General features: G+C 46.4%; 1 protein-coding gene across 2 annotated transcripts in view; it reads right to left on the bottom strand.

Moving 5' to 3' along the window:
* Window positions 1-265: 265 nt before the first annotated feature.
* LOC140402476 (uncharacterized) overlaps window positions 266-23,236 on the bottom strand; it is a 146,506-nt gene continuing 123,535 nt past the window's right edge. For both annotated transcript variants that reach the window (XM_072490291.1, XM_072490292.1), the window contains exons 25-28: window positions 16,236-16,330; window positions 15,994-16,048; window positions 7,461-7,625; window positions 266-6,474 (exon numbers count right to left, since the gene is read on the bottom strand). In XM_072490291.1, coding sequence (XP_072346392.1) covers window positions 5,687-6,474; window positions 7,461-7,625; window positions 15,994-16,048; window positions 16,236-16,330 — 1,103 coding nt within the window. In that variant the 3' untranslated portion in view covers window positions 266-5,686. The remainder of the gene's footprint in view (window positions 6,475-7,460; window positions 7,626-15,993; window positions 16,049-16,235; window positions 16,331-23,236) is intronic.

The following is a 23,236-nucleotide window of genomic DNA, read 5'->3' as shown; positions in this document are numbered from 1 at the left end:
CAGGCTTAGAATCAACAGGAAAATTTAGCAATGTTGATGAGAGCATGACTTAGAAAGGTTAAGATGGGCTTGGAGGGGGGGGGCGGTGGTGGAGAGAAGAGGGGGGGAATGGAATAGAATAGGCTTCAAGGTAAAGAGGGAAGCAGCTGGAGGCTTGATGTGAAGGAGGTTTTCCATCAAATACCAAGCTTCATCGTGTCTCGATCGTGACAACTGCCACCTGAAAGTGAACACATTCAACAACTAGCCAAAAGAAAAAGAACACTTTGCAGCAAACAGGCTTTTTAATTACAACGGTTTGCTGTATTTACAGAGTATTCATACTAAAAATAATTCTCACCAATTAACAGGTGATGCACCTTTCATTGAAAAGTATTAAAAATACAAATAACACTGGTTTTACTTTACAAACAGGTTCAGATAAATTCATTAGCAAATCAATATTTGCTATTTAAAAAAAAGCAAGATATTCATTCCATAGTCACGATGAACTACAACAATGTGAAAGAAAAACTTCCAGTATGCAGACGAGCACTTTTACACACCATGAGTTTTTAAAATAATGAAAGTCGTGTTTTCTACAAAAAAGTGACAGTAAGGAGAAACTTCTACTTTCCTCATTAAACGATTCAGTCATGCTCTGGAGCCTTCACGCAGCCCAGCTTATATCCACTCCTTTTCACAGAATTCTTTGCAACACATTAATTAGTTACACTGATAAATACAATTATAAAGAAAACTTGAATTCTTGTAGCGCCTTATTACATTTTCTTGAATGTCTCAAAGCACTTCACACTTTCAATTATTTCGAAATGCAGTGACTGGTGGTGTCGGTAAATAAAAGCAGCCATTTTGGACAAACAAGATCCAACAGTTAAGATGAATAGTCAGTTAAACAGTTTCTGGTTGATGGAAGAACGTTGGCCAAGGCAGCACGGAATTTCTCTGCTGTCCCACGGGTTTCTGATACCACCTGCCTCAACATGCAAATTGTACCTCCATAATGCAGTGGAGGGTTAGACTAAACAACAAGCTCAAAGTCTTGAAGTGGATGTGACCTTCCGACTCAAATGAGTGTTAGATAAGGAGCCAAGCTGATACAATTGTTCCTTTTCTTTAAAAAAAAAACTTTCCTTCAATGATGATTCTGAAAGATATACGCTCAGGATTAAACAACTATTTGGAATTCTAGTACCCTGCCAACATGGCATTAGATAGGAGAAGGAGCTGTTCGAAGGACCAGGCAAGTTGGCCGAATCCGATCTACAATCATCACGAGAAGCCAATTTGAAAATATATCCGACCCCAAAATTACCCCACTGGCGAATCACTGGTGCAGGTGACAGAGATCTTTCATAATGGATGTGTTTATTGCTTACACGGTGCTGGCAAACAGAATCTGAAGTCCAACATGTGGGCTTCAAAATTAAGAAAATAAAAATGTTTCTTTAAACAGCCACTGAAGCTGGGCTACACTGCCACATTACATAGATAATGACATTTTGCTGTGCTGTATGGATCTGCCCCCCCCCCCCCCTTCTCAAACTGCCAGGTTTCAATCCCCCCGCGTATTCTAGGAGTCTCAAATGGAGGGAGAAAATCAGGTTGCCTGGCTGTGCAACAGCAACAGTAAAAATGTTGGAAACCTGGCCCATTGGGAGCACAAGGAAACTGAAAATCAAGTTTACGGAAACTTTCCAATGTTGGGAATAGCTAATTCAAGCTTTAAGTGGATGTGTAGAAGTGGACTGACGCTCGCTATCTGCTGGAGAGGCCCTTTGTCCACAAGGTCGGTAACTACCCCAATCCCAGAACACATACAAACACGCTATGCCACTGCAAAGCTATAATGAAAACAAGATCAATCTGGGTCACACTCCTGCAAGAGAATCTCCTTCTGAACAGTACTGAACGTTAAACTAATATAAATTTCACCAGAAGCAGCTCAAATTCAAGCAAGTTGTAAAAGCCAAGACCCAATTGTGAATTTGTCCCCGTCACTGCTCCTCATCCCACATAACTTCTAATGGCAGATTACACTAGAATGGGGAAACCCAGGCATGCTGGAGGGTAGGGCATTGGAGATAACCTTTAGAGATGCATATTTAAGAGTATCTTTCCAAAACAACACATCAAATACACAAAGGAGGTTTTAACTTGAAGTGATGGAACATGAGTGACATTATTTCAAGTTCTATCTGGCCTTTACGAGATCAATGATAGAGACAGCTATTGGATCTATTTACTTTCTCATTAATGTATTAACAGGACAGAAATTAATCAACAGCAATTAGAATTGGGAGAATAACCTGCCTTTTCCCATTTCAGGTCCTGATGTACGTTTCCAAGTTTGTTTTTAATTCAAATTTCCAGCAAAAAGAACAGGGTGAAGGGAATTCTACATTTTTAATGTAATAAATGTATCTCCCCCCCCCCACCCCAAAAAAAAATCATTCCTTACTTTATGGAAGTATTCTGGTAAAGATGGGAGCTATAGGGAGCTATAACCAGCTGTGTGTTTACTTTGGGGAAGGAGGAAAAGATTTATAATAAAAAATGTCTGTAATTCTATGGAACCTTTCCAAGCCAGCGACCAATTGCCATCCTTCCCACAATACAGTGCGAAACAGCCATTTTCCACTTCATCGAAGATCAAATCAGAATTACAAACTGGATTCTGTCACATTAACAGATTATGGCTCAGATCACTCGGCAGAGGAATGACATTAAGAAAAATCAGCACAATTATTTTATTTTACAAAGTTTCTAACTTACTTTCTTTCACCCTGACAAAAACCTGGTTACTAAACCCGACATAGAAGCAATTGCTAAATACTCAAACTGCACAGGCTGCAAGTCCAGGATTTAAAGTAGTGTTGTGGATGGTTATGCAAATATATTTAACGCAAAATTCCTACAGTAGTGGTCCCAGTATAGCTGAATTCTGCCAATGATGCGGCAACTGAAGTTATGAATTATACAAGGACATCAATAATCCCTTTTTTTTTTGGAAGTCTTACATATTCCACAATGTTGTCACATCTCCAACTTCAACGTATTTCCAGCGGTTCAAGAAGGCAGCTCACCACCACCTTCTCAAGGGCAACTAGGGACGGGTAATAAACGGCCCAGCCAGTGACGCCCACATCCTGTAAATGAATTTTTAAAAACCCTCACCATTGTTAAACCAGGCGTGCAAAGGATTCGAGACAAAACATGGAATACAACAAATAACGATGATCAGAAAAGGCCGAGCAAACAGAAATCTGAAAAGAACAGAAATGAACAAGAACAGAAAGGAGCGTCTGAGGAACTTTCCCCACGGCAGTGCAAAGCCAAATTATGAAGAGGTAGAGCAGATCAATGACCCTTCAAATCCATTATATGACAAAATGCACACCAGATGCATCAGTCTAAAATGTACAGCACCAGAAATGTACACACAGTAAATGGTGGAGTACACCACACAGTGAGAAGTGTCAGAGGAAAGTTGAAAAATCAAACTGGATTTTTCGAAAAAACATCCTCATTTGTCAGGAGCAATTATCCTACCCAGCACTCACAATAGAAATGAGCAGAGCTCGTGGCAAATTACAGCAACAAATCATCAAAACCCTAAGGATCTCCCAGTGGGTCTTACTGAGCTGTAAAAGTATATAACAGGGAGCCTTGGGGACAGATGTAAAGGTTAAATCCAGGTTCCCGTTAATTTGCATATATGAAGTGTTTTTTTAAATAGGCAGTCTTGGTGTTCCAATGTAGGATTTGCCCATCACCGAAATAACCAGTGTGAAGCAGCCCTTTACAAACCTGCAGATCCACAAAGTTCAAACAGAAAACCAGCAAAGAAGAAACAAAAGTACAAAACGGACTGAACTGTATGGATAACGAGCGCTGGACAACCGGAAACAGGGAGGCACAGGCGAGACATCACAGTCAAACTCCTAATTAGAACAGGTTTGTACATTTGCAATGAACAAGTCCCAACACTAAATTATGCTCCATAAATCCATGCCGTGTAGGCCATGCGCCAATACACAGCAGAAGGAGGAGGATTTTTATACCTACAGTTCAGAGCGGTGAAGCTGCTTGTGACTTCAAGAGAGGCTGGGGAAAGAAACAGTGTACTTCTTCAGAAGTCATTAGGATCGAGATCGTTATGGATGCGATGAACTAGAAGGACTCAACTTAACTCATGTACCAGAAAGATCATGAAGGTTCATCCACTGCCGAAATCCACCTTTGTTACTCTATTATCTGGGCATCTAGTCCACGATCAGCCAGTTTCGGACAACCAGTGATATAGGGGCAAGAAGCTGCATAAGCTCTCCACCAGCACTTGGCACCAAGAGTTTCAAATATTTGCACCCGATATTACAAATCTCACAATCAAGTGCAAGTACATTGAACAAAGTGTCTATATATTTCCCTCAGGAGGACAGTTTAGAATGAAATACAAGTTTTAAATGATACGCAATGGTGCACAGTCTAGCTCCTGACAAATGACATCTCTGTAGTCCCAAAAAGGTTTTGTTCTTTTGAGGACCGCCCGCAGCAGCGGTGTTAGAAGAGAACAAAACGCTCTCCAAGACTCTCTCCTCCCCTTCCGCTATTTTAATCATGGGAAAATTTCACAGCGTTTCAAATACAGACTGGAAATCGGGAGTTTAAAATCCAAGCCAAAGACAATTGCTAAGTGCGACACATTTGAAAAATAACATCCATACAGGGGAAGAAAAAAAAAACCCAGGAGTACATATTTTCTACAAAAATGTATTTGCTCCACATAAAACAATGTTAAAAACGCGCCTGAAGTTCCAACCTGTACTGCGAAGTATAAAATCCATTTCCAAGTTATGCACTTTTTAAACCGTAATAATTTACCCACTGCCACTCTAAGTTATGCACAGCAAGCATTTCAGTGTTTGCTGTAGTGGGGACCAGTCTTCAGAGATTCAGACTTTAATCTGCATTCCCTATAAACTGCAATAACTTTGTTATCCTAATAAGGCAAAATATGGTTCCTCCTGGTGGAAAAAAAACACCCATGTTGTTTTGCAAATTAGTTAGATTGCCTCAGGAACTGACCTATGTGGGAAGGGACGGAGCAGCGAGTTATAATGTTGATATCTCCATAAATACAAACATTCGGACAGATGTTCTAACTTTGAGGGATGTCTACAGCACATAAATCAATGCGATTTCAATCTGGTTCGATCCCCCCCCCCAAACTCCGTTACGCCAATGCTATTTTGCAGCACAACAGCTGTACAACTTGCAGTTTTATCTGCTCATAGAGCTAATCCTTTCCATTCTCCTGCTTGCTGCTGGGAGGACAGGAACCTTGAAGGGGGAAGAACAGGGAGGATGAGAGAACTTGTCCCTTGTTCAGCCGAGGAAGCAGTGTAGCAAGACCCCCCTCAAACAGTTCAAAAAAGGTGGTGTGTAAACATTGAATTGATCAAATCCAACATTAGTATAGGGTTCCGTATGTGCAATTAATTTCAAAAACTTGCCTCAGGCGGAGCTTAATCCCATTTAGGGCTCAGTTATTCCAAAACCGGCCCACATTTTCTGGCCTTCTGCTGCTCTATTAAGGCGTGGAAAGATGACGAGCACAGCGACAAGGGAGAAGACAGTAACAGGCGTTACAGTCAGACCCCTCTGCTTGGGAGCATTTCATGCTCTACTGTGTCGAATCGAGTAGCAAGTAACCTCCATTTGCATTTGCTTCATTGGCAGAATGAATGTCCACGGAAGATATAAGTATTTTGGGCTCTCTGACTGCACATGTCGCTGTTGTAGAACCATTTGAATCCATGTCCAGCTCACCCTCCAATTGCCCTGCTCCCCCTCTGTTCAAAGACGAGCTCTGCTTCAACGTTTTACCTGGCACAAAACTATGCACGCTCTGGTCCTTCACAAGGAGCTCAGTTGTCTCTGTATACACACACTGGGAAATAGGTCCCTCGCTAAGAGAGGTGGTAGCCTTCTGGAAACATTGCACTGACTTGCTCTCGCTATCAAACAAGTTCTGCGGGACATTTTCTGAATCGTCTCGCTTGGATTTCCACGTCCATGGTTTTATTCCAGCCTCTTGCACCTTCCTGGCCAGTTTCTGAAGAATGTCCTGCCCTTTTGTTGATCTGGGAAGCTGCAGTTTCCCTTTTGCTCCTGCTCTTGAATCGGTTTGATCCTTTTCCAGAGAGTCTGCAGTGTCGTCTTTGCATACTGACCGTGACCAATACAAAGCGCCCTGCTTTGGCTTTTTACGGTCTCCATTTGATGCCAGTAGGTCCTTTGTAGATTTGTAATTCTGGTCCATTGCATTTGTATCTTGCACAGTCCTCGGGTTCTTCGATGCTGCATCAATAGCTTTTGATACTGTACCAGAAACTGATATTTTGGAAAGTTTTTGCATGAACATTTCCTCTCTCGGCTGTGTTGATGACGATGAGGTTCGTGAATAGCCCTCTATGTAAAACAAAAACAAAGAGAAATGTTACTACCCAAACAAAAACACGCAAGTTAGCAATTCTTCATGACAAGGGCATTTGGAGGCGGGACAATAAATGCTGTCCTTGCCAGCTACACACACGCTGAACAAATGGAGAAAAATTAGAAGTGGACATGATGGCCTTTAAAATTGTATTCAATGAACAAGCTGACAAAAGGAAAACTTTGCACTGTGCTCAGTCACAGTCGAGACCTCGTGTCTGCAATGGATCAACACCAAGGAACCCGAACGATGCCAAGTCCTGTTCTCTCAGTACAGCTGCTTAGAATTGGTGGGTCCCTTAGTGGGAACTATGACCTCCATCTGAACCAGAACCCTAGGCTAATACTGTATTGATACCCAAAATGTTAGAAAAAATTGTATTAACCTACACTGCGGATTGTCAAAATCTACCCGATTCATTTTTATATTAAAAAACACGAATTTCAAAACAGAATAAACAACATCAATTGATTTCCTTGTGCAGTAACAAACTGAACTCATCCTTCACCCACCTCTGGTTAAAATAGCCACACTACCTTTCTGCAAGAACACACAAGTTTAGCTTTTATGCATGCTCGGAGAGGGTTTTACATGTCAGGTGTGGCTTCAGCCGGTAGGTTTCCCACATTGAATCAGGAGACTGTTGGTTTAGGTTCTGCTTCAGAGACTTAGCACAAAAATCCAGACTGATAATTCAGTGGAGTGTGATCAGAGCTGCTGCCTTCTGAATAGGTCATTAGGCCCTGTCTGCCCCCCCTCATAATAGATCTCATCGGATTAGGAAGGCCTTGCTCAATATTATTCCTCTACAAACATCAGTGAAAACATGGTCGAGAGGGGGTGGAAAGCAGCCCACGTCCCCCAGTATCTTCACTCTACCTTAGGAATAGGCAGCGTTGCACAATCTCAACGTCTGATGAACTTGGAAAGAATCAGAAAACTCTCTCGACACTTTCCTTACCTGAAAAAGCTGAACACGTGTCCAGTTGCTGAGCTATGTCAGCACTGCCCTGCGTTACTCCCTTAATGCGGTGTGCTTCTGTCTGAGAGGTACAGTCCCGTTCACCAAACTTCTCACCTCGAGGGGAAACTGCAATTTTCTCCAGGAGAAGGTGAAAAGGGGTTCCTGCAGCAAATACATTTTTGCAAATAAAAATGAGGTTGTTTCTTTTTCTTTCACACAATGTTGGTGACACTGGCATTTGCTGCCCACCCAATTCCTCTGAACAGAGTCGGTTGCTAGGCCATTTCAGAGGACAGTTTCAAAAAATAAATTTAAAGCATCCAATTAATTCTTTCCAATTAAGGGGCAATTTAGCGCGGCCAATCCACCGAGCCTGCACAGCTTTGGGTTGTGGAGGCAAAACCCACGCAAACACGGGGAGAATGTGAATGCTTCACCCGGGCAGTGACCCGGGGCCGGGATCGAACCTGGGACCTCAGCGCTGTGAGGCCGCAGTGCTAACCATTGTGCCACCGTGCTGCCATTTCAGAGGACAGTTAAGAAGTTAATCACGTTCCTGTGCATCAGAAATGTCACATTTTAATGTCATATATTCAAAAAATGTAAAATCGAGTGCCGTTTTACTCAGCAGCACACTGGTATTTTTTGTAGTATATCAGTTGGTTAGAAGGGTAAGCCACAGAACGCATTGCTGGATTGTCTTTGGATGGGACTTGATGCAACCTTGAGGGCATTAAGACCTCCTGGACTAACATTTGTCCCCCAACCAGCACCAAGTATAACACTGAGAAAATGCTACATGCTCATTCTTTACAGCAGATTAAGACCAGTCTCATTAAGCATGAGCCAGGTCTGTGGCACGAGCGGATCAGCTGCATGGGGTGGGGAGAAAGAAAAGTGGGGGGTGGGGAGAAAGAAAAGTGGGGGGTGGGGAGAAAGAAAAGTGGGGGGTGAGGGCAATAATGATAGAGGATTCTATCGGAAAGGGATCAGATAGACGTTTGTGACTGCAGACGTGACACCAGGATGGTACATTGCCTCTCGAGTGCCAGATTCAAGGGTGTCATGGAGAGGCTGCAGGACATTCCGAAGGGGGAAGGGGAAACAGCCAGAAGTTGTGGTCCACATTGGTACCAATGATGTAGATAAGAGGGACGAGGTCCTGAAAGCTCAATAATGGAAGCTAGGAAATAGATTAAAAAGCAGTACCTCAAAAGGGTAGTAATCTCAGGATTACTCCCAATGCCACGTGCCAGCAAGAACAGGAATAGGAGAACAGACTGTGTGGCTGGAGGGGTGCTGTAGAGAGGGAGGGATTTGGTTCCTGCGGCATTGGGGTCCATTCTGGGGAAGATGAGGTCTGTCCTCTTTTGACTGGTTGCATACCAACAGGAGCAGGACCACTGTCCTTGCTGGCAGAGCTATTTCCTAGTGCTGTTATTGCGGAGGGCTGAATCTGGAGGGCAGGGGAATGGCGACCTGAGTGGGGGGGGAAGACAAGAGAGGGAAACAAAGCTAGAAATGAAAGACAGAACAGTAGAAAGCAAAAGTGGAAGGCAGAGGAAACGAGGGCCAGCAGCAAATAGGGCCTCTGTACAAAAAAGCATGTGTAAAAATGTTAAAATAGCGCAAATTCACATACAGAGGTATAATAAGATTGTGAGTATGGAGATATTGCTCCAGGGTAACCAAGGCTGGGTACTGATTTTCCAAGGATATTCAATATTTAGGAAGGACAGGCAAAAAAAAGCGAAAGGAGGTGGGAGGTGTAGCTAGTTAAGGGTGGGGTCAGTGCAAAAGTGAGAGAGGACAGCATGGTAGCATTATGGATAGCACAATTGCTTCACAGCTCCAGGGTCCCAGGTTCGATTCCGGCTTTGGTCACTGTCTGTGCGGAGTCTGTACATCCTCCCCATGTGTGCGTGGGTTTCCTCCGGGTGCTCCGGTTTCCTCCCACAGTCCAAAGATGTGCAGGTTAGGTGGATTGGCCGTGATAAATTGCCCTTAGTGTCCAAAATTGCCCTTAGTGTTGGGTGGGGTTACTGGGTTATGGGGATAGGGTGGAGGTGTTGACCTTGGGTAGGGTGCTCTTTCCAAGAGCCGGTGCAGACTCGATGGGCTGAAGGGCCTCCTTCTGCACTGTAAATTCTATGATAATCTATGACATTGGCTCAGAAAATGTAGATGTAGAATCAGTCTGGGTGGAACTAAGAAGTAACAAGGATTGGAAAACATTAATGGGAGTTGCCTTGAGCCCTCCCAAACAGTGGTAAGGTAGAGGATGGCATTAAACAGGACATTAGAGATGTGACAAGGATGCTACAGTAATCACGAGTGACATTAATTTACATATAGATTGGGCCAACCAAATTAGCAGATGAATTCCTGGAGTGTGTACGAGGTGGGTTTTTTTTAGACCAGTATGTTGAGGAACCAACTAGGAAACATGCTGTCCTAGATTTGATATTATGCGAAGAGAAGGGGTTCATTAATAATGTGCCGTGCGGGGTTCTTTCGGGAACAGTGATCATAATATGATCGAATTCTTCATTAGGATCGAAAGTGAAGTCAAATTTGAAACTAGGGTCCTGAATCTACACAAAGGAAACAACAAAGGTATGAGGTGTGAGTTAGTGAAGATTGTGAAGATAGATTGGGAACTTTAATTAAAGGATATGACAGTGGATAGGCAATATTTAAGGAAGCAATAGTTATACATTACTTTCTGGTGCAAAAACACAGCATGAAAAGTGGCCCAACCATGGTTTACAGAAAGAATTAAGGATAGTATTAGATCCAATGAGGAGTCATATAAAGTTACTCGAAAAAGTAGCAAGCCTGAGGATTGGGAGAAGTTTGATGTTCAGCAAGGAGGATAAAGAGGGAAAAAGAGTGTAAATTTGAAAGTAACATAAAAGCAGACTGTAAAAACGTCTATAAGTTTCAGAATAATAATCTTTATTGTCACAAGTAGGTCTACATTAACACTGCAATGAAGTTACTGTGAAAATCCCCTAGTCGCCACTTTCCAGTGTCTGTTCGGGGATACGGAGGGAGAATTTAGAATGTCCATATTACCCAACAGTACATCTTTGGGACTTGTGGGAGGAAACCGGAGCACCCGGGAGGAAACCCACGCAGACACAGGGAGAATGTGCAGACTCCACACAGAGTGTCCCAAGCCGGGAATGGAACCTTGCACCCTGATGCTGTGAAGCAACAGTGCTAACCACTGTGCCACCCATATATAAAGAGCAACGAATTGAAGACAAATGTCTTACAATCCGAAACAGGAGAATTTTAAATGGAGAACAAGGAAATGACAGGGCAATTAAACAACTACTTTAGTTCTGACGTCTCAGAAGACGACACAGATAACTTCCGAGAAATGCTAATGAAATAAGGATCGAGAGAGAAGTAGGAATTGTACGAAATTAGAATTACTAGAAAAAGTGGAGAAATTCATGGAACTGAAAGCCACTAAATCCCCAGGGTGTGATAATCATAATCCAAGGGTACTAAAGGAGGCGGTCATGGCGCTAGTGGATGCATTGGTCGTCATCTTCCTGAATCTACAGAATTTTGGAACAGTCTCAGCAGATTGTAGGGTGGCAACTGTAACCCTGCTTTTTAAAAAAACAGGGAGGGCGAAAACAGGGGAATTACAGATCGGCTAGCCTAACACCAGTAGGGAAAATGCGAGAGTTTATTATAAAAGATGTGATAACAGGGACACTTAGAAAAATATCAATGGGATTAGACAAAGTTAACATAGATTTATGGAAGGGAAGTCATGAGAACATACAGTGCAGGAGGCGGCCATTCGGCCCATCGAGTCTGCACCGACCCACTTAAGCCCTCATTTCCACCCTATCCCTGTAACCCAATAACCCCTCCTAACCTTTTTGGTCACTAAGGGCAATTTATCATGGCCAATCCACCTAACCTGCACGTCTTTGGACTGTGGGAGGAAACCGGAGCACCCGGAGGAAACCCATGCAGATACGGGAGAAAGTGCAGACTCCGCAGACAGTGACCCCAACGGGGAATCGAACCTGGGACCCTGGCGCTGTGAAGCCACAGTGCTAGCCACGAGTGCTGCCCTCATGTTTTACAAACCTACTGGAATTTGTTTGAGGATGCAACTAATAAAATAGATAAGGTAGAACCAGTGGATGTGGTGCATCTGGAATTACGAAATGTTTGTGATAAGGTGCCACATAAGAGGTTAGTATACAAAATTAAAGCACATGGGATTGGGGGGTAATATACTGGTAGGACAGGAAACGGAGTAGGAATAAATGGGTCTTTTTCAAAGTGGCAGGCAGTGATTAATGGGGTCTGGCAGGGATCAGTGCTTGGCCCCAGCTATTCACAATATACATCAATGATTTGGATAAGGGAACCAAGAGTATATTTCCAAGTCTGCTGAAGACACAAAATGTGAGTGGCGAGGAGTATGTTCAGCTTCAAGGTGATTTAGACAGGTTGAGCGAGTGGACAAATACATGGCAGATGCAGTACAACATAGATAAATGTGATGTTACCACTTTGAACAGAGAAACAGAATGGAGGAGTAATATAATGGAGATGGATTGGGAAATGTTGATGTACAAAGGGCATCCCAGTACATCAGTCACTAAAAACAAGCATGCAGATACAGCAAGCAGTAAATGGTATGTTGGCCTTCATTGCAAGAGGACTCGGGTGCAGGAGCAGGGATGTCTTACTATAACTGCACCACATCTGGAGTATTGTGTTCAGTTTTGGTCTCCTTGCCAAGGATATGCTTGCCATAGAAGGTGTGCAACGAAGGGTCACCAGGCTGATTCCTGGGCGGGCAGGATTGTCGAATGAGGAGAGATTGTGTCAACTGGGCGTGTAGTCACCGGAATTTAGGAGAATGAGAGGGGACCTAATTGAAATGCATCAAAGTCCTGACATCACACTGGACGCAGGGTCGTTGTTTCCTCTGGCCCGGGGGGGGGGGGGGGGGGGGGGGGGGGGGGGGGGGGGGGGGGGGGGCCTGAAACAACGGGTCACAGTCTCAGGATATGGGTAGGAGATGAGAAAACCCTTCACTCAGAGAGTGGTGAACCGGTGGAATTCTCTACACACAGAAGGCTGTGGTAGATAGATTTCTAGATGCTACTGGCATCAAGGGTATGGGGAGAGCGCAGGTGTATGGCGCTGAGCTAGAGGATCAGCTATGATCATACTGAATGGTGGAACAGGCTCGAAGGCCTGCTCTGTTTCTATGTATTGACAGTAAGGATACAGCACTGAAATTTCATTAGGTACCAGACATCAAGGTAACCATTTTCCAGCCAGCATCTTCACGTTTCCACATGTCCAGTGAAATACTGCCAGGTTTGGTGTAAGCAGGTGGAGGACAGCCTGTGGTATATTACCTGGTATTAACAGCACAGAAACTGGCCATTCAGCCCAACAGGTTCATGGTGATGTTTATGCTCCTCACTTGTTTTCTCCCACACTTCATCTAACCTCATTAGCATAATCCCTCTTCACAAGGTGTTTATTTATCTTCTAAAGCTTCTGGGCAGCACGGTAGCATTGTTGCTTCACAGCGCCAGGGGCCCAGGTTTGATTCCCAGGCTTGGGTCACTGTCTGTGCGGAATCTGCACGTTCTCCCAGTGTCTGCGTGGGTTTCCTCCCACAAGTCCCAAAAGACGGGCTTGTTAGGTGAATTGGACATTCTGAATTCTCCCTCTGTGTACCCGAACAGGCGCCAGAATGTGGCGACTAGGGGCTTTTCACAGTAACTTCATTGCAGTGTTAATAAGGCTACTTGTGACACTAAAGATTATTACTACTAGCCACCTCAAATTACTCCCCCGGGGTGGCGAGTTCCATATTCTAACCACTCTCTGGGTGAAGAAGTTTTTCCTGAATTCTTTTTAAATATATTTTATTCAAATTTTAACAATTAAACATATAAAAACACATAACATGTACAGAATAAAACCAAACCCAAAACAAAACCCCAGCCCCCCCCCCCCCAGCAGTTGGCAGCAACCAGCTCGGGGTGGAGCATTCATCCTCCTCCAGCACCATACACCACAGTTCCTCCTCCAGCACCATCCCAGCTCTGCTTCCCACTTGGCTCTAACCCCTTCAGAGACACCCATCCTCCTTCAAAATCCTCCCATAAATCGCCACGCTACCGCACCCCCCCCCCTTCCCTCCCCCCCTCCCTCATCACTGACAACATCCCCTCTACCAACGAGGGGGGGGGCGGTGCTACCGGAAAGTTTGGGCAGATCTCTTTCGCAACATCCCACATCTGCATATACCGGGAACCCTCCCCTCCCCAAACTTCACCCCCCAACTTTTATTGGATTTATTTGAGGTTCTCTCACATCGATGTCCCTTGTTCTGGTTGCCCCTGGAAGTGGAAATATCTTTGTCTACCCTGTTAACCATTTTCAAAATCTTAAACACCTCCTCAAGTCACTCCTCAATTTCTCTGGAATAAGATAATAGCTTCAGCCTGTTCAATCTTTCCTGATAGCTCCAAACTCTGGATTGATATCACCCTGGTCAATCTTTTTTGCCCCTAATACGTTCACAGTTCCCCCAAATGTGCCCTCCCCAATTCACCCATTTGCTGCTGCCAGTCTTCAATTCCCCATTATCGATACAAAGCATTCTCAGGCACTTCAAACGATGGCTATCAGACAGAAAACTGACCAGGTCCCCAACTGACAATATTACAATGGGTGACTAGAATTTGGCTACAGAGGAGAAATTCTTCAAAGCTTATAGATTGTGAACAGCTGGAGGCATGGCAGTCATTGTTAGACTGATGGGAGTGGAAGATGCAGTTCTTGGAGGATTGTAGAGATGGAGGAGAGATAGGAGGGACAAGGAAATGGAGGATTTGAACATTTTAAAAAGCAGAGTTGGTGGACCAGAAGGAAAGGCAAGTCAAGTGAGCCCAGCCATATTAGGCTGGCAGGACCTTGGGACAGTCACAGTGCTCTCCCTAACAAAGATCAAATGCAAAAGCACCTAATAAACTAACAGCATTCATATTCTAGCAGCATAACATAAAACTGTTACGGTGCAGAAGGAGGCCATTCGGCCCAATGTGTTGCACACTAGCTACCTTGCTTTTAAATATAGTGTCAGTCCGCACAGTTGGTAGCACTCCTAGTCGGAAGTTGCGGATGTTCAAATCCTGTTCCCGAGACTTGAGCACAAAAGCCCAGGCTGACATTTAGTGCAGTACTGAAGCAACGCTGCACTGCGGAGAGATGAGACGCTGGACCGAGGCACCATCTACTTTGTCAGAACCCGATTACACTATCTATTCCACAGGAGAGTGCAGTTATACTGGCGCCATGGAAAATATGATTTCCTCAATCACAAGGGAACTTGATTCATACAAATTAGTTTCCTGCATTCCATACATTACAACAGTGACTACCCTTCAAAAAGTACTTTCTTGGCTGTAAAGCCCTTTGGGTTACCCTGCATTCATTAAGGTGCCGTTTCAACATCTCATCTTTCCTTTTTCGTGATATTCATGTGTATTAATGATAGTAACGTGATATAAGAGGGGTAAAGCTAAAAAATGGACATTGAGTAATGGTGGAATAAGAACTGGGAGCTGACCTTCCATCGACCCGGAGCACTCCATCTTTTTCTTCAAAACATTTTGCTGCATTAACCAGCAGCAATTACAAGATGCTGGGTATAATCATAAAATTCCTACAGTGCAGACGGAGGCCATTTGGCCATCGAGTCTGCACCAATCCTCTGAAAGAGCACCCACCTAGGCTCAGTCCCCCACTCTATCCCTATAACCCCGCAACCCAAATTAAACTTTGGACACGAAGGGGCAATTTTAGCATGGTCAATCCACCTAACCAGTGCATCTTTGGACTGTGGGAGGAAACTGGAACACCCGGAGGAACCCACGCAGACAAGGGGAGAACGTGTAAACTCCACAGTGACCCAATATCACTCCCGCCTTCAGACTAAGGCAGGCCAGCAGCACGGTTCAATTCCCGTACCCAGCCTCCCCGAACAGGCGCCGGAATGTGGCGACTAGGGGCTTTTCACAGTAACTTCATTGAAGCCTACTTGTGACAATAAGCGATTTTCATTTCATTTCAAGTGTTTTACTCTGTTAATAACTGTGCCGAAAACAAAAACGAATTTTGCTACAAGGTTGGACAGAGTGATCGTCAGAAGGTTTTTTCCAGGGTGGAGAAGTCAATTACTAGGGGACAAAAAATAGTGCGAGGGGCAAAGTTCAGAGGAGATGTGCGAGGGACGTTTTTTTTTCATCTCAGACGTTAGTGGGTGCCTGGAACTCGCTGCCTGAGGTGGTGGTCGGAAGCAGGTACGATAGTGACAAATCCATGAATAGGGTGGGAAGAGAGGGATACGGGCCCCAGAAGTGTAGAAGGTTTTAGATTAGTCGGGCAGCATGGTCGGCACAGGCTGTTCCTGTGCTGTACTTTTCTTTGGTCACTGAAGGAAGCATGAAATAGATCTTACCAGCTATTGGCACCAGTATAGATTCTTCATTGTTCCCCTTCACAACAGATGGTAGCTGAAAATACATAATAAAAAGTATTTTAAATATATACATAATATATTTTACACTTTAAATTCCCTTCTGATTGGTTAGATGACAATACAGACTTCATCTGGGGTCAGGTTAAAAGGGAAAAGTACTTTGCGAGACCCATTAGCTTGTGGATCAATTCAAAAAGCAGGCAAAAACATTGCATACTACGGGACTGCCCTGGAGAAACAGGGGATCCATTATCATAATCTCCACTATTCTTCTCACAAAACAGCATCAGTTTTCTGATTTTAAGTTTTTTCTCTCCTGTAGAATACACATTCAATTTGTAAAGAAAGTTTGTTTTTCTTCGAACTCTTGTTCTATGTTATTTTTAAATTCAAAAAACAGATTGAAGTGTGACACACTGAACCAGGTTTACGTAGTCTAGCGGACAAGGAATGTCAAGATTTTCCTATCATCTCGCACACCAAATTCTGATGTACTTTGTGCTTCCAGCAAACTTCACAGTGAAATTTTGAGAATTACTAGGCGTTTCTGCGGTTCATTATGTATAATTCACAGAAAACAGTCTATATAGCCCCAAATAGTCCACACTGGTCTTTATACTTCCTTCACCTGAGCCTATCAATATACTGTGCAGGTCGTTCCACCCCTCATGCACTCATCTCCTTCTTCGGTAGCCCTTTCCATCTTGTGAGATGACGGTTTGCACATTGGTGTTCAACTCTCTTAAACACCACCTGATTTCGCTCGGGAGCCGAGCCCCTCTCTGGCATGGCCGTGTGTCCTGCGTTTGCTGCAGAGGAAGACAGCCCTGAGAAGGTGCAGAGTGTGCTGACCCGTTTTCTCTGGACCCTCTTCTCAGCCAGCTCAGCTTCCCATTTCTCCTTGCCGTTTCCGATGGCCTTTAAAAGTCAGTCTCCGGAGGTCACGGCCGTCATTGACTGCTACCCACTTTCCCCTTATGTGCATCTATGTTATACAGTCCAGCTCCACATTCTCACCACTCTGGCTTAAGAAGTTTCCCCTGAATTAGTTATTAGATGAAAGTTAAAGAGGCAGTAACTTCTTTGACACCTTGAGTTCCTTTGTTTGCTGACACAAAGGGAGGTGGGACAGTAAATTGTGCTGATGGGAGCAGGAAGATACAAAGTCACATTTTTCTTATTCTTTCATGATATGTGGGTGTCACCGACAAGGCCAGCATTTGTTGCCCATCTCCAATTGCCCTCGAACTGATCGGCTTTCCCGGCAAGGAGCAGTAAACAATATTGCCGAGGGTCTGGAGTCACATGTCAGCCAGGTAAGGGTGACAGACTTCCTACCCTACAGGACATTAGCGAACCTGATGGGTTTTTACAACAATTGATGATATTTTCATGGTTACATTACTTTTTTAAAAAAAATATATTGTATTGAAATTTTTTTTCCCAAACAACAATTTTTCCTCTTACAAAACAAACGCAACAGTAACAATACAGAAATTTTTTAACAATACACAAGTAACAAAACCCCCTTATCTATTGACCTAAACTAAACTAAATCCCCCCCCCCCTCCCCCTGGGTTGCTGCTGCTGGTCATCTGTCTTCCCTCTAATGTTCCCCTAGGTAGTCGAGAAATGGCTGCCACCGCCTGGTGAACCCTTGAGCCGATCCTCTCAGGGCAAACTTTATCTGCTCCAGTTTAATGAACCCCGCCATATCGTTTACCCAGGCCTCCAGTCCGGGGGGTTTCGCCTCCTTCTACATGAGTAGGATCCTACGCCGGGCTACTAGGGACGCAAAGGCCACAACGTCGGCCTCTTTCGCCTCCTGCACTCCCGGCTCTTCCGCAACTCCAAATAGAGCTAACCCCCAGCCTGGTTTGACCCGGGCCTTCACCACCTGCGAAATCACTCCCGTCACTCCCTTCCAATGCCGGGCACGCCCAAAACATATGTGCGTGGTTTGCCGGGCTCCCGCCACACCTCCCACATTTGTCCTCCACTCCAAAGAACCTGCTCAATCTTACGCCCGTTATGTGTGCTTTATGTAGCACCTTAAATTGAATCAGGCTAAGCCTGGCGCATGAGGAAGAGGAATTCACCCTGCTTAGGGCATCAGCCCACATACCCTCCTCTATCTCCTCCCCTAATTCTTCCTCCCACTTTCCTTTTAGTTCGCCCACCGACTCCTCCCCCTCTTCCCTCATCTCTCGATAAATCTCTGACACCTTGCCCTCTCCGACCCACACCCCTGAAAGCACCCTGTCCTGTATCCCGTGTGTCGGGAGCAACGGAAATTCCCTCACCTGTTGTCTAGTAAACGCCCTCACCTGCATATATCTCAAGAAATTTCCCCGGGGCAACTTATACTTTTCCTCCAATGCTCCCAAGCTCGCAAAAGTCCCATCTATAAATAAATCTCCCACCCTCCTAATTCCCAACTGGTACCAGCTCCGAAATCCTCCATCCATTCTTCCTGGGGCGAACCTATGGTTGTTCCTGATAGGGGACCCCACCAGGGCTCCCCGCACCCCTCTCTGTCGCCTCCACTGTCCCCAGATATTCAATGTTGCCGCCACCACCGGGTTCGTGGTAAACTTTTTAGGTGAGAACGGTAGTGGCGCCGTCACCAGCGCCTCTAAACTCGTCCCTTTACAGGACTTTCTCTCCAGTCTTTTCCACGCCGCACCCTCACCCTCCATCATCCATCTACGTATCATTACGATTGGGCCGCCAATGTGGCAATCGCCCAAGTTCGGTAGTGCCAATCCTCCTCTGTCCCTACTACGCTGAAGGAACCCCCTCCTTACTCTCGGGACTTTCCCTGCCCACACGAAGCTCGTGATGCTCCTGTCTATTTTATTAAAGAAGGTCTTGGTGATTGATATAGGGAGACATTGAAATACAAATAAGAACCTCGGGAGGACCATCATCTTAATTGCTTGCACCCTGCCCGCCAGCGATAGAGGCTGCATGTCCCACCTCTTGAAGTCCTCCTCCATTTGTCCTACCAGCCGTGTCAGATTAAGTCTGTGCAAGGTTCCCCAGCTCCTAGCGATCTGAATCCCCAGGTATCGGAAGTTTCTTTCCACTTTCCTTAGCGGCAAGCCTTGTATCTCTCTCCTCTGGTCCCCTGGATGTATCACAAATAATTCACTCTTCCCCATGTTTAGCCTATACCCCGAGAATTCCCCGAACCCCGTCAAAATTCGCATAACCTCTATCATCCCCCCCCACTGGGTCCGACACGTATAACAATAGGTCATCCGCGTATAACGAGACTCGGTGTTCTTCTTCCCCTCTAATCACCCCTCTCCATTTCCTGGAGTCTCTCAATGCCATGGCCAGAGGTTCAATTGCCAACGCGAACAACAATGGAGACAGCGGGCATCCCTGTCTTGTTCCCCTATATAGTCGGAAATACTCCGATCTATGTCGACCTGTAACTACGCTTGCCGTTGGAGCCCCATAAATAAGTCTAACCCAGCTAATAAACCCGTTCCCAAACCCAAACCTCCTTAACACTTCCCATAAATACTCCCACTCCACCCTATCAAATGCCTTCTCTGCGTCCATTGCCGCCACGATCTCTGCCTCCCCCTCCACTGGGGGCATCATTATCACCCCTAATAGTCGTCGCACGTTAACATTCAGTTGTCTCCCTTTTACGAACCCTGTCTGGTCTTCGTGCACCACCCCCGGGACACAGTCCTCTATCCTCGATGCCAGTACCTTTGCCAGCAATTTGGCGTCCACGTTCAATCGTGAAATAGGTCTATAGGACCCGCACTGCAACGGGTCTTTGTCCCTCTTCAAAATTAGCGATATCGTCGGGGGTAGTGTCCCCCCTTCCCTGGCCTCATTGAACGTCCTCGCCATCAACGGGGCCAACAAGTCCACATATTTTCTGTAATATTCCACCGGGAACCCGTCTGGCCCCGGGGCCTTCCCTGCTTGCATGCTTCCCAGTCCCTTAATGACCTCATCCACCTCAATTGGTGCCCCCAGGCCTACCACCTCCTGCTCCTCCACTTTCGGGAACCTCAATTGGTCCAGGAACTGCCGCATTCCCTCCTCTCCCTCTGGGGGTTGAGACCTATACAGTTCCTCATAAAAAGGTCTTGAACACCTCATTTATCTTCCTGCCTTCGCACCATGTCTCCCCTTTCGTCTCTAATTCCTCCTATCTCCTCGCTGCTGCCCTCTTTCGCAATTGATGAGCCAACAGGCGACTAGCCTTTTCCCCATATTCATACCTCCTCCCCTGTGCTTCCTCCACAGTACCTCCGCCTTTCTGGTGGTCAGAAGGTCAACTCCGTCTGGAGTCGTCTCCTCTCCCTGTACAATTCCTCCTCCGGGTCTCTGCAAATTCCCTGTCCACCCTTAAAATCTCCCCAGTAATCTTTCCCTTTCCTTGTCCTCTGTTTTCCTTTTGTGGGCCCCAATAGAGATCAGCTCTCCTCTGACCACCGCTTTTAGTGCTTCCCAAACCACTCCCACAGGGACCTCGCCGTCGTCATTGACCTCCAGGTATCTCTCAATACACCCCGCACTCTTGCATACACTCCCTCATCCGCCATCAGTCCCACATCTAATCGCCAGAGTGTTCTCTGCTCCCTGCCCTCTCCTAATTCCAGGTCCACCCAATGTGGGGCATGATCCGAAACCGCTATGGCTGAGTACTCAGCTTCTTCCACCCTAGAGATCAACGACCTTCCCAAAACAAAAAATCTATCCGGGAGTACACTTTATGGACATGGAGAAGAAGGAAAACTCCCTAGCCCTAGGTCTAAGAAATCGCCATGGATCCACTCCCCCATTAAACCCCTTAAGTACCTTGGCCGCTGCCGGCCTCCTTCCGGTCCTTGAGCTGGATCTATCTAGCCCCGGGTCTAGCACCGTATTAAAGTCCCCTCCTAGAATCAAGTTTCCTACCTCCAGGTCCGGTATACGCCCCAGCATCCGTCTCATAAATCCCGCATCGTCCCAATTTGGGGCATACACATTAACCAACACGACCTCCATTCCCTCCAGCCTACCACTCACCATTACATATCTACCTCCGCTATCTACTACGATGTTCTTTGCTTCAAATGCTACCCGTTTCCCCACCAAAATGGCCACCCCTCTGTTCTTTGCGTCCAGTCCTGAGTGGAACACCTGTCCCACCCATCCTTTCCTTAGCCTAACTTGGTCCGCCACCTTTAGGTGCGTCTCTTGGAGCATAACCACGTCTGCCCTTAGTCCTTTCAAATGCGCGAGCACTCGGGGGCCCTTTTTATCGGCCCGTTCAGGCCTCTCACGTTCCACGTGATCAGCCTCACTAGGGGGCTACCTGCCCCCCTCCAGTGTCGACTAGCCATTACCTTCTCTAGGCCAGTCCCATATCCCGCCTCCACGCTCCCGCTCGCTCCCCCAGCGTTGCACACCATCCCCCCCCCCCCTCCCCCCCCCACCCACTCTTTAGCCATTCCCTCCCCCCCCCTCCCCACCCACTCTTTAGCCATTCCCTCCCCTTCCCCCCCCCCCCCCCCACCCCCTTCCCCCCCCTCCCGTGTGGGGAACTCCCATGCGCCTTGCGCCTGTCTTCCCGCCTTATTCTTTCTGGCGCGGGAACATCCCTTTACCTGACCTGCCTCTTATGGCGCAGCTCCCTTTCCCCTCCCCTTCCCCATTCTCCGACTGTGTCCCGTCTTTCCCCCATCACCAGCGTCCACATTTCCCCAATGTCTCCCCCCTTCCCAGTTTGCTTCTCAATTAACTTCACCCATAACATTAACAAAATCAATAACAATAACATTTCCTGCAGCATCAGTCCCTCAGTTTCCATCCAATTTCTCTTCTTTGATGAAGGACCATGCTTCCTCCGCCGTCTCGAAATAATGGTGTCTCTCCTGATACGTGACCCATAGTCTTGCCGGCTGCAGCATCCCAAACTTCACCTTCCTTTTATGCAACACCTCTTTGGCTCGGTTGAAGCTCGCCCCTCCTTCTCGCCACCTCCGCCCTCCAATCCTGGTATATCCGTACCACAGCGTTCTCCCACTCCACACCTTTTTAGCCCATCTCAGGACCTCTTCTCTGTCCTTAAGGCGGTAAAATCGCACGTTTATCGCCCTCGGTGGTTCTCCCGCTTTTGGTCTTCTCGACGGAATCCGATTTGCCCACTCCACCTCCATGGGGCCCGTAGGGGCCTCAGCACCCATCAGTGAGCTCAGCATCGTACTTGCGTACTCTCCACAGTCCACTCCTTCCACGCCCTCAGGGAGACCAAGTATCCGAAGGTTCTTCCTTCGCGCTCCGTTTTCTAGGGCCTCGATCCTTTCAGTGGACTTTTTAATGAAGTGCCTCGTGCGTCTGAGTCTTAACCGCCAGGCCCAGGATCTCGTCCTCAATATCTGTCACCTTCTGCTCCACACGCGGAGCTCAGTCTCCTGGGTCTTTAATGTCTCCTTGAGCCCCTCAATTGCCTGTAGCATCGGGGGTCAGCACCTCCCTCTTCAGCAGCTCCACGCACCGTCTCACGATTTCATCCTGCTCAGGCCCCCATGTCGTCTGCGCTTTCTCCGCCGCCATCTTGAACTTCTCTCCCTCTGACCTTTTGGTCGATGATTCCTCGGGCAGCAGCCGCCGCCGCCGGTTTTTTCCTCCTTCGCTGGGGGGGGGGGGGGGGGGGGGGGGGGGGGGGGGGAGAGAAGAGAGAGACACACTCCCTTCTCCCACACCCCACACCGGGCTGGGTCGACAAAAAATTCCCCGTTGGGGCTCTTAAAAGAGCCCGAAGGTCCGTCGGAGCTGGAGCCGCCGAAACGTGCGGCTAGCTCGGCATCGCCGCAAACGGAAGTCATGTTACATTACTGAGAGTGGCTTTCAATTTATCATAAATCCCATTGACTGCCATGGGGGGGGGGGGGGCCCTCAGGATTACAAGTCCAGTGACGTTACCGCTGGGCCACCATCTCTGCACAATTTATTAATCCATCGAATGATAAGACTCCACCTGCAACAGTGTTGCCCAGAGGTAGGAGGCCCTCCACGTTGGACCCAAGAAAGATGAATGAGAGTTTTTTTTATAAATGGTGAGAAGCTAGGAACTAGGGAGGAGGTGCAGAGAGGTTTGGGAGTCAAAGATCAGCAGTTATCGAATACTAGTGGAAAGATACAAAAGGAATGTGCTTGGCCTCCCCCATGTAACACAACGTACCCACTAGCTATATTACAAGTG

Source organism: Scyliorhinus torazame, chromosome 25 (genome assembly GCF_047496885.1).
Source record: "Scyliorhinus torazame isolate Kashiwa2021f chromosome 25, sScyTor2.1, whole genome shotgun sequence".
NCBI classification, from domain to species: domain Eukaryota; kingdom Metazoa; phylum Chordata; class Chondrichthyes; order Carcharhiniformes; family Scyliorhinidae; genus Scyliorhinus; species Scyliorhinus torazame.
Note: the sequence above shows the minus strand (reverse complement) of the source record. Positions and strands in the feature narration are given on the sequence as shown.